At 36.8% G+C, this 11,941-nt stretch overlaps 2 protein-coding genes across 2 annotated transcripts; both read left to right on the forward strand.

Annotated features, from left to right (window-relative positions):
- Positions 1-1,322: 1,322 nt before the first annotated feature.
- LOC120795849 (prostamide/prostaglandin F synthase-like) lies at positions 1,323-5,544 on the forward strand. Its single transcript, XM_040138057.1, has 9 exons — positions 1,323-1,662; positions 1,851-1,944; positions 2,130-2,183; positions 2,426-2,471; positions 2,569-2,696; positions 2,839-2,953; positions 4,458-4,580; positions 4,671-4,808; positions 5,122-5,544. Exons 1-9 carry the CDS (start codon positions 1,554-1,556, stop codon positions 5,227-5,229), a joined length of 915 nt encoding a protein of 304 aa, XP_039993991.1. The 5' UTR covers positions 1,323-1,553; the 3' UTR covers positions 5,230-5,544.
- Positions 5,545-6,487: 943 nt separating this feature from the next.
- On the forward strand, positions 6,488-11,613 carry oct2 (organic cation transporter 2). Its single transcript, XM_040137421.1, is given in 10 exon segments — positions 6,488-6,852; positions 7,254-7,282; positions 7,284-7,399; positions 7,511-7,554; positions 7,557-7,627; positions 7,759-7,862; positions 7,995-8,209; positions 8,345-8,453; positions 9,465-9,577; positions 9,710-11,613. Coding segments are annotated over 10 exon segments (1,035 nt in total). The 5' UTR covers positions 6,488-6,734; the 3' UTR covers positions 9,826-11,613.
- Positions 11,614-11,941: the final 328 nt, after the last annotated feature.

Raw genomic sequence — 11,941 nt, forward strand, 5'->3', positions numbered from 1 at the left:
TATTTACACAATATTGTTATTGGTGCAAAAATTAAACCGTAAAAACACCTGAGGTACAGTATTATAGATTTAAAGGTCCTGCAAACCCACACAGGTGTTATCAATTACTCTGGTTGATCAGCCATCATGTCAGGTTGAAGATGGGTGGAGCAACACACACAAACTCACATTACTTATATTACACACTAATTATAATCAGGTTTTGAGTGTGTAGTTTATTCACACTGGAAAGATGACAAAGTATACTCACAACAGTGCGTATGTGGACTAAACAATCTTTGACTTTTGAGTGTGCAGCTGATGTACAGTGCACTACTGGCCCACAATACAATGTACAAAGGAAATGGTGGAGATGTTTACAGCTTAAAATATTAAAAGTAACTGTGGATGGTGGGAAAACAGCTCCAGAAACGCCTCAGGGGAAAAAAAGGCTATTACATTTTTGGAAAAAAATATTCTGCTCACTCTTTGTGAAGTTGTATTATGTGACTGTAAGGTATGTTTATTCCTTTTATACTAAACAAAAACAGAGTATACAATAAAGATTAAGATATGCCGTTCACATTAGTGTTTAGTTTGGACTTGAGACACAGCTTTGTACTATTTATAAGAAAGATAACTTTGGAACATGTCCCACAAAACAGGTGCAACAAAACCAACAGAATCATGAGGAGGACGTCAATCAAGTGCGGTTTGTGCATGCCCACACAATCCTAAGAAGAAGTCTAATCAGGCAATATGGGAAAAGTGAAAAAACCACTATAGACTATGTATTTGTAGGGGCTTTAACTATAATGATGAATTCAGTATGAAAAATATAACACGAGCAAATGAGATCCTATGTATTTTCCCTTTTCTCAAGTTTAAACTTAAACATAAATTTGTCATTGTCATTTCTACAACTAAGAAATAAGGAAATAGAGATGAATAAAAATGGTCATATCCATAATCCTGAATTTTTTTCCTTAGCTCAAGCTACAAAAACACTGATTTATTTACCATAATACAACCCATAGCATCTATTTGTTACATGCTCCCTAGCTCGTAAACACTGATGTGTTTCAAACTTCATGCCCCCAGTATTCTAGTGCAGACTTTGTTATAAATCTGTTGTCTCCAATCCCAAACTGAGATTACACAGGAGATATTGCCTTAAAAATATTCCCAGTCTTTAGAAAGCTACTCATAGTGGCAAAAAACATGGCTACTTCTATACAAATCTGCAATCTCCAACAAATTGTTGTGTGACAATGCTCTAAATAAAGTTCTTTAATAAAAAAAAAAAAAAAAAAAAAAAACTTCTCCATAGCCACAGAGGGCATTATACAAATGGTTTCACAAGCTGAGTAGTACTTATCAAAAACATGTGAACTGACGTTCATGTGTAAAAATCAGTGGATCGCCACTTTAAACTGAGCTTCAGCAGAAAAGCTTTTGTTTCCTCATCTGCCCAGATTGGACTTGGAGAGAAAGCGGAGGTTATTTAACTGCGGTGCACTGATAAGAAGTTGCATATCTCATTTCATTGTTGCAAATCCACATTCAAAAAGAAAATGGCTGAAGGAGCAAACCCAACTGCGGTCACTTGCGTGAAAGCTCTCACAGCTTTTGTTGAAAATGGAAAAGCTCTGCTGGACCTCGCCGAGAAGGAGAGCAAAGAAGGTAGGCAGCATTTTGTGAGGCCAGACAAGTGCACATAAAAATAGACATGCAGAAACCCTCTTCTGCAGTTGGCAGGCAATTTATGGCTATCCCCCAAGTAGGGACCACAGGAGGCCTGTCAATCATTAGACATAAAGAATGAACTCTAACAGACCTTTACACGCTAACATACACTTTATCTCACACAGGCTCTGTCCAGGAATTCATCAGGCAGAAAATCCGCATTGTGCAAAAGCAGTCGCTGCTGGGCCTGATTGAAGCTGCTGCAGCCTTGTACAGAAGGTTCTGAGCAGTACCCACAGTATAACAGCCTGTAACTGTAAAACCTTTTAATAATTTTACTGCTACTGTAAAAATATATTTTTAAAAGGTAGACTGATTTATGAGCCTTGTTGCATCGAAGATTCAGCTTAACACATAGATATGCAGAAATAAGTTGTTTACCTCCATTTTTTCTACTCTCACAGTCTGTCTGTCAAGAGGAAAAAGGACGCAGAGGATCTACTGAGAAAAAACAATCAGTAAGAGCAAAAAACCCCAACAAAAAAAAAACATATATTCGCTACTTAATGGAGCATGAAGTCCCTTCATCGCAGAGCTTTGCACCCAGAACTGCCAAACTACATTTTTTGGCATACGAGAGAAAAAGACAAATGACTGTTATATAGATATTGCATCCAAAATGCACACCTTAAACCTTCATTTTTGTTGCTTTCAAATATATTTGGCCCTATACACTAAAACAACCCTAAAAACTTTCCAGCTGTGCTGCTTTGCGGGACGCTGTGCAAGACTTTGAGCAGCTAGCAGTGAGTTATTTAAAAATTTAAAAAAGAATCTCAAAAGTATTCTCAGCAGTGCCATTAAACCTTTTTATTCTTACTGAGCATGGCTGATGTAACACAGGTGCAGTGGGATTCCTTTCTACAGCGTTTGGATGATGAGTTACAACTTAGTGCTAAAATATTGGCTGGGGACCATCAACCAAGATGTATTTCACCAGACATACCTCTCATTGATGCCAAAACAGGAGAGTGAGTTTGAGTCATTTCTTTTTACGTAACCATTCTGGTTAAGAAACACCATGAATTACCAGACTAAATATCTGTTAAAACGTGTGTGTTGGCATTTTCTTTTTACCACTTTAGCATTTTACTGTTTTTGTTCATCTCTCAGAACAGTGACACTGGGAAAATATCTGGGGAAAGGTAAAAAGATCCTGCTGGTGTTAATCCGTCAGTTCTCCTGTCTGCTCTGCCGTCTCCATCTTAAAGATCTGCAGAAGAATCAGGTAAACATGACACGCCCTAAAAGTAATAAGTACATTGTACAATTTCAAAATTATAATTGTCACAACGCAATGCCTTCTACGTTGCTGACAATACAGGATATGAAAAACTTCATTATGTAATATTTAAATTTGCGGTAGTCAATATTTTTTATAAACAAGAGGAAAGAAAATGTGTGCTTCAAAGGTGTAACTCATATGTATCCACGAATAATAATCATCTGACTCTGCAGTACCCCTCAGCTCTACAAAGGGTTTTAGTGACTTTCAGCTCATGTTTATCTTTTACGGGCTGAAACTTTACTGTTTTGATTCAATCTCATCAGCATCGCTTAATGTAACATCCTGTAAATAAATAACACAATCCATGTTTTTTTTAAATCAGCATAGCAAGTTCACATCCTCTAAAATATATATATTTTTTACAGCACAGTGAGTTTTATTGTCATGCTAGTAAATATTTCCCCAAAAGAAGAATTTATTTTTAACATGAGTATGAAAATAAAACTCTTGCAATCCAGGAGTTCTGGAATAAAATTAAGAAGGGGCTGAATAATTATTTGGTCATTTTCTACATAAGTTTCTATAACTGCTCTTCAGGTTTTTACACACACATCTCTACTATGCCTCTTATATACAGAGTGCTTGCAGACGTTCAGAATATTACCGATATGGATGAAAGTCCTGCTATTGACTAGTGGGTTCAAACTAGAACAATTCAAGAAGAAACCGTCTCGTTTTCTAGTATGGGACCTTTTCTTAAAGTAACTACTGTATTATCAAACACTTGACTTGGCTGGCTTGAAGACATGAGACTGAACATGTCTACAATTATGTTCATACGTAGTTAAAACATGATGATGTGCACTTGACATGCAAAATGTAGCTGACCTTATCTTAATGCTCTATTTGCTGTTTTCTCTCCTTAATTATAAAAATGTTCATGACTGTGCCGACCGTTGAATGTAAATTAGAGTTTGGCACATTCTCTTCTGGTTATGTGTTTGGAAGTTAAAGCAATGTTATGTTTAGGTTCATGATTATATGAAGTCTGAGTAAATCATTTTCACTTTACATTTCAGACAGAACAGGCGCACTGAACTTAAGAGTTCAGCATAATTGGAGAGCAAAAACTGGAAAGCTTCCAGTCATGTTCCTCCTGCGGCTGCCAAAAAACTCATCAGTGAGGAAGCAAAAGAATCTGACCAAATTATTACTGCAGTGTTATTCTCAGAAGTAACCACAGTAAGCTCAGACCACAATCTCTACAATCAGCACCTTCAAACTACTGTAAAAGGCATAGCGGCCTTTGGATGTTAACATTTTCCTTTTAAACCATTCATATTCATCCCCCAGATATCACTATTGAAAGTTACCATCACATCTATGAATCTAGACTTGATCTATTATCATCCTCATTATCATCCTTGATCTCAGCTATGAAATACAATCTATAGTATACTGTATTACATTTGGCTTTGTCTCTGTATTTGACCTTATTTTGCAGAGATCCCTGGATGCACACTCTGTGGAAGTGGTGGTCGTTTCATTTGGCTGTGAGGAGGGAGCCTCACACTGGCTACAGGAGACAGGCTGTCGGTACGACATGCTGTTGGACCCTGAAAGAAAGGTCAGGAGTCAACACCATGCAACTGAAATGCACAATACACGTTTCATACTTTGTCTGAGTGATAAACAAACGTTGTGTTTGGTATTGCAGATGTACACTGCATTCGGCCTGCAGGCTTCTCTGAAGAAAGTATTGAACTTCAGTAACATGCTGCTCTATGCTGAGTATGTGGCGGACAACATGGAGTTTCCCAGAGAACTTCCATCGATTCAAGACGACATGTTTCAGGTAAAATGTTGCTGTCTCAAAGACTTTTGAGGCGGCAGCGGCAGAACTTGATGTGCCCTTGTGCAAGGCATCTAAAGTCCCAGTTGTATAATAATAATGGGCAGTGCATATGCAAATGTTTGACATCTGAGCTCAGATAATAATATATTTTTCTGATTAAGTGCCCAATTTTTAAAAATAAATAATATGTGACTTTGATTCGACACTTCTCTAATCACCAGTTTAGTAACTGTTTTGTGTACTAATTTTCGTTGAGAGAATACTATTATTTTGGTATGTTTTTTCTTGATTTTGTTTTGCTTGTATTTTCCAGCTGGGAGGCGATTTTGTTTTGGACGAACATGGGAGGGTGCTGTTTTCTCATTGCTGCCAGAGTCCAATAGACCGACCCTCAGTGGAGGTCATATTATCAGCACAGTGAAGATTAAACTCCTTCACGCACAACACAGATGAATTAAAGGAATACAGAAACAGTTAATGCCGGCTGATAAATTTTTGTACAAACTTTAAAATAAGAGCGACTGTTGTAAAATGATAGCTATAGTGACAATCAGCAATAAGCAACAAATGAAACCTTGCTGATAACGACTATTAGAATTATTAAAACAGAAATGCAACATGTTCTTCAGAGGGTTTAAAATCACAGATAAATGCATCATATTAAAATGTCATTGCACAATTAACAACCTTTCACTTTAATAAGAAAATTGATTGAGCTCATTTTGTAATGAAACTAATAAACAACATGAAATCTCTTCAATAAATGTATGTCGAGAATGGTCTTTTCATATATTCCCGGAAGACAAACTGAAGCAATATTCTATTACTCTGCGTATTCTGTGGCTGTGGGTTTATACTGTAATTTTCAGTAAATTATTTCAGTTTATGTCAGAGTGGTATAACATATACAGTAACTATCAAACTTCAGCTGCGCTGCCTTTGCTTGCCACACATAAGAAAATAACAGGATCATCTGACAATTTCAATACAATCCAATGGAAAACCCCTACCATAGACCATTGTTTAGCTCATTAAGGTGTTTGCTGGTGTTCCTGTTATTTTGTCAGCCGTGACTTGTTGTCCAATCCCAACAGCACACATTAATCTGACAAAATCAATTTTGGAAAGTGCTCAAAAGTAGCGACAGGAAAAACTGCACTAACATACTGTACTTTGAGATATGATAGAGCTTTAGTCATCCAGGAGGAAATAAATATATGCACTCACACAAATATACTATATAGAATACATGAGTAATATACAGTATACAAAAAATAAAATACATACAATACAAATATAATACAAAATACAAATTTATGGTGTGCCACATTAATGAAAGCCCTGGAAGATACTGGTTACTATCTTATCAGTATAATATAAATCTCGCTTATCTTTATAATGTATGCAATTATTCCACTTCTAAGTTAGAAGCTGCTTACAATGTCATTATGTTGCATATCTTCACTATCAACATGTGCCCTCTTCAAGGTCGTTTAGGTCATTCCGGGTTAAACTTTACATTGTTTAACAACTAAAATCACTAATCTAAGATTACTAAATGAAACACAAAGGTAGTTGTATCTGATGCCCTCTTAAGTTTGCCCTCTAGTTCTTTGCTTAATGACTCTTACGTGATCTCAAACTTGATTAACATTTTGTGATGTAATGACTGTGGCTCTGTATGCGGTTCTGGGATTGAACCCAGATGTTATGACTCCTGTTCAATGTTTCTTTATGGCTTTCATTTGAGTCATCAGTGTAGTGACCAAAACCGTTTCAAATGATGATTAGTGGTTAATGTAACAACTGTAACCACATTTGTTTGAGTTATGAAAAGTTAAACATAGACATTTAGGCTTGGAGCAAAAATACCATCAAACGTTCAGCAAATGAATCAACTTAAAGAAGAAGGGGGCCCAAAAATGCATGATGACTGGTTGGAGTCCTGGATCTGATCACCTCAAGGAGGAATGTGACTTGACGGAGGTCGAGGTGCGGGAAGTCACTGTTCCCCGCTCGGAGCAGTCAGGATCCTTCAGCCGCTGTGAGAGGTTTGTCTTAAACTGGAGCAAAAGCCAAAACAAATGCAACGGACTTGACTGGCTGTTGACTTCTAATGCAACACATTTGGCGCCTTGTGACAGGGTTATTGTGACAGGGTTATTTGGAAAGGGAGCGTGGAAAATTTAAAGAAAAATTCTTTAAATTTTGTGTTTAAAAAGAGTCATGCAGCTAGGCAACCCAGCTCGAATACTCGAGCTCAGAAAATAGATTACCAAATAAGTCAGTTACACAAGTTTTAGGACTATAGGGGTATTAAAAGAGTAAAGGTTCAAATAACCGATTGTGTTTAATGATGTCAGTACTAATACGAATATTTTGGCTTTAATCTGTCAATCATCTGTTAGTATGTTAGCTAAAACATATTATCTTTTTTTGATGCAGTGATTGAGTTCTTTGGATCAGAGAAAAGGGAAATTTGTGTCCATGGTGAGTCGGACTTTCTACTCCACTGGCATGGTCATCCTGCCTGGTCTGACTCTGCAGCTGGTCATGAGTGTGCCCTGCTTTCTGTTTATCTCATACCAGTGGTATGAATACAGTATGTGGTTTGCCTCCCATATGCCAGTCTTATTTATCTTTATTGTAGCACTGATATAGCTGTTGAATCCAATACAGATGTGTGCTTGTTTTTTTTAAAGGATTATTCCTGAATCTCCACGCTGGCTATTTTTGCAAAAAGAACTACAGAGGCCATGAAAATTAACACAAACATTGCAAAATGCAACGGGAGATCTTTATCATATAATCTTCCAGAGGTATGACAATATTTTGAAAGATTGTGTATCCTGATTTTGTCTCTGTTTAACCATAGACACTGTCATTTGTAAATGAAAATGCAAATCTGTTTTACCAAATCTGATTGACCATGTAATATAATAATTTTCAGATAATTATTTCAGAGGAAAAGAAAGAAGTAAATCCTGTATCAGTTATGGATTTATTGAGGACACCAAATATAAGAAAAAACACACTCATTTTAACTTATGCCTGGTAAGTCAGTTCTTGTGATTTTACATTGAGTTTTTTATTAAATGATACTATAAAATACCACATAGGTTGTTCTTGGAGGATGTGCTAGTAATTTCAAAAATAAATTCGACTCAATATTCCTTTTCTTTCTAGGTTTACTAGCACCATTGTGTTTCAATTCTTGGTCCTGCGGCTTGGGATCACAGGTGATTATCTCTTCTCAGATTTCTTCATTTCTGCTGTGGTTGAGCTTCCCATCGGCCTCATCTTCTACCTGCTGGTTGACAGAGTTGGTCGATGCTCCCTCATGGCAATCGCCAACTTCACTGGCGGCATCACCTGCCTCATAATCCCCTTCGTCTCCATGGGTAAGTACAAATGATGGTGCATTTGTCACAAGGTGAAGAGTTGAAAATAAAGTGTGATGATTTCTCAGTTTATCAAGAATTGTTATGTAATGTCAATATTTGGGCTCTGTTTTCATTATTTTCTCTTCGCTACAGATTTTGCCTGGTTGAAAAAGTCGATTGCAATCATCGGGAGGTTTGCTGTTGCTATTGGTTTCGAGACTGTGAACTTTGCAAACACAGAGATGTATCCGACACCTCTGAGGTGTGAAAACACTGAGTGTTGGTAGATATGGATGTTTTTTTTATTAGCTGTGAAAGATGATAAACAAGCTGCTTTGACATGAACATCAGACAAACAAGAACATAACCAGACGAAAAAGATGAAAAAATGTGTCTGCCAGTGCAAATTTTAAAGGGAATATTCAATCAAAGTGAAAAAAGAGCTTCTAGAAAATGACTGAAGTCATTGCAGCTGAGAAAACAGGAACTGCTTTTAAGTAATAAACATCTATACCTACCTATCTTTACACAACTCAAACACAAGTTTGTTGTCTTACAACATAAATTACAGGCAGGTTTCACTGGAACAATAAAATGGATCAAATAAACATACACTAATTTTTATTAGACATACCCTACATACAACTATTTGATGGATTGCCATGAAATTTTGTAGAGACATGGATGGTTTCCATATCTATCTTAATAACTAGCTGATCCCGACTCTTCCTCTACTGCCACATTTGCAGTTTTGTGGAGTGAAATGTTTCAACAACTACTGGATGGTTTGCCATGATATGTAGTGCACAAGTTCATGTTACCCTCTGGATAAATTGTAATCACTCAGGTGATCCCTAAACTTTTCATTTAGTTCCGTCACTAAGTTTTATTTTCCGGTTTAAGTTTTCCAGTACTTTTACGTTTAGGTTTTCAGTTTATGACCAAATAGGCCTACCTGCAAAATTTATGACATTTACTATCAGCGTCAGCTGTGCCTAGCGTTTAGAGCTAAATTGGCAAATGCTAGCATGCCAACTTGCTCTACTAAGATGGTGAACATGGTAATCATTATACCCGCACGGCATCAGCATGTTAACATCTTCATTGCGAGCATATTAATACGCTGACATTTGCATTTAGTTCAAAGCACCACTGTACCTAAGTACAGCAATTGTGGCTGTAAACTCTTAGTCTTGTTAATATGAAAAGTTTGTTGAGCTTTGCAATAATTCATACTTACAAATAAAAAAAATTTTCTTTCAATTACTCACAGAAATTTGGGTGTGTCAGAGCGTTAATCAGCCAGTGACATCGGCACGATTGCAGCCCCATTTTTGCTCTACAGACTGGCCAGTATCTGGAAAGAGCTGCCTCTTTTTGTTTATGGTCAATTTTATTCTTCCTCTTCATGCCGTCATGTTCTACTGATACTCTTAGCGCTCTAAAATGTTATATAGGGAGAATTCAGACCTACTAATTTAAGGTATCTTTTGCCATTTCATGTTTTATTTGTTTCAGGTGTGATGTCGGTGCTGTACAGTGGATTGGTGACAATGTTACCTGAGATGAGTGGAGTCACCCTGCCACAGACTATAGAAGATGTAGATAATCTAATTTTATTAAAATTACATTAATAGACCTATTTATGTTAATCATCTTTGGCAGATGTTTTCATACAGAGCATATTAAAACGAATGCAACATTAACAACAGGCTAAAAAGCTAAAAAACAAGTTGCGAATATTACATGGAACCAGATATAAGCAATGTCAAACCAACAAGAAGACAACAAATGTAACTCTTTTTCCCGAAAATGATTGAGGATAAAAAAAAAAGACAAATGTAAATAAATGAGGCAAAAACGTGTTTTTGACACAATAGGAGAAAAGTGTCAAGAGGAGGGAAGATGGCAGGGAAGGTGTGAGAAAATGTGACAATCTGTGATGTCTGGGAGACAGGAATATGCCAATAAATCTAGATTTACGATAAGGCAGGTGCAGAAAAAAGGTTCATGCCTTATTCCTTAATGTGCTTAACTTGTGTATTTATCCTTTCTGACAGGGGGAAAGACAAGTCCAACGCTGCTGAGGGAAATGGCTTGATTACATGACATTACTGAATCATTTTCTACATATCTGCTATGTTTACAATATGCACATTACAGCCAGTGAATAGTCCTGCGAAATGTATTGCAGTGGTTGTTACTGCAGGCTTTAGTTACATTAGATATTCTGTCGATTTTAAAGGTGTTGACAAGATTATTGCACTGTGAGGGGATTCAACACATTAGGAGGTGTTTTAAAATTAAATGAAAAAAAGGAACCCAATCTTTTCAACCTCACACCTCAACAATGCTAATTTTCAGCAATGAAATTATGCTTATTTACAGCAAGAGTGATGACCTAACATCACCTTATGCTTTATGGAATTTTGGGTGATGAAACTTAAAAATAACATGAAAGTCTCAGATAATTAAGTTACAGATGCTCTTGTAGAGGAGCAGAAGAGTTGTTTTTGTTTGTTGTGCATTTGTCTATTACTTAGCAGGATTTATCAATATCGTATTGGATTTAAATGAGATTGGAATGAAGAAATGCATAATTTTTTCATGAATCTAGATCAAATAGCGCCACCATGTGACCCTTTATAAAACACTTAGCAGGTTGGCTCTTAAAGGATAAGGCTGATAATATTTTATATTTTCTTCTGGTCAACAAATCCCATGAAAAAACCAAAACCAACAACGAACTGAACATACTAACAAGTATGGTCTGTGTGACCAAAGCCTGATGTATATCTTATTCCTCTGTGCTATAGATCTCCAAGGTTGTCCAAAAACTATTAAAAACACATTGTGACACTGTGGCATTGAGTGACATTTTCTATAAATTTTGATCAACATGGGCACTGTAGTTTATTCTTAAGCAATCACACATAAGTCATCTTGCTGCTGCTGAAAATACGTCCTAGCACACCTGAAAATAGTCCTTAACAAATGCACTATTATTTACTACTGTTTGAGTGATTTTAACTAAACACTACAGTGCCCAGCTGTTTTAGAGAGAGGAACAAATGTCACAGAAAGGATAGGAGAGTCCCAAAGTTTTGATGAAAAGACAAAAGGCCAGTTTGTACGAGAAAGGAAGTGGTCCGAACAACTAGCCAGCCGTCACAGAAAGTGGGTAGATGTGATATTAACATGGTAATAGCGCTGCACATTTTCAGACAGTCACTGGTGGAAGGAACACATTAAGTTTCACTCAGTTGTTCACATGAAAAATGACAATTCTATCAAGAATGATAAACAGAGCCAGAGAGAACTTCAACAGTGGCTTCTTTCTCACCTTTGCACAGCTGGCCAATTACAGTGTGAAGTGGGTGTGAATGTTGGTTGGTCGGTTTTGGAAAATCACAGAAATGCTCAGACACACGACCCAGCCTCTAGTCCGAAGTCGGAAAGGTGTCAGGGGAGGGGATTTTCCAAAGCTATCTGACCATTGGGCAAACCCATCTGAAGAAGGATACTGGACGCTTGCTTGACACAGGGCTGGCTTTGGTCTTCTCATGGGATTTGTTTAAGATAATAATAATATAGAACAACACCATATCCTTTATTCTCAGCTGTAAAACATGGAGGCAAAATATTTTTTTCTGGAATTTTTGATTGCTTCAGGAGAAATCTATTTGCATAGTTACATTTCCATTTCCACCATAACACCACCAAAAGTTTAATTTGTTTTAATACTTCTTT

Source organism: Xiphias gladius, chromosome 10, assembly GCF_016859285.1.
Source record: "Xiphias gladius isolate SHS-SW01 ecotype Sanya breed wild chromosome 10, ASM1685928v1, whole genome shotgun sequence".
Classification (NCBI taxonomy): Eukaryota; Metazoa; Chordata; class Actinopteri; order Istiophoriformes; family Xiphiidae; genus Xiphias; species Xiphias gladius.

Coding starts and splice junctions, on each gene's coding strand:
- LOC120795849 (XM_040138057.1), top strand. CDS start 1,554: ATGGCTGAAGGAGCAAACCCAACTGCGGTCACTTGCGTGAAAGCTCTC. Junction 2,697..2,838: donor ATTGATGCCAAAACAGGAGA/GTGAGTTTGAGT, acceptor TTCATCTCTCAG/AACAGTGACACTGGGAAAAT. Junction 2,954..4,457: donor AAGATCTGCAGAAGAATCAG/GTAAACATGACA, acceptor CTTATTTTGCAG/AGATCCCTGGATGCACACTC.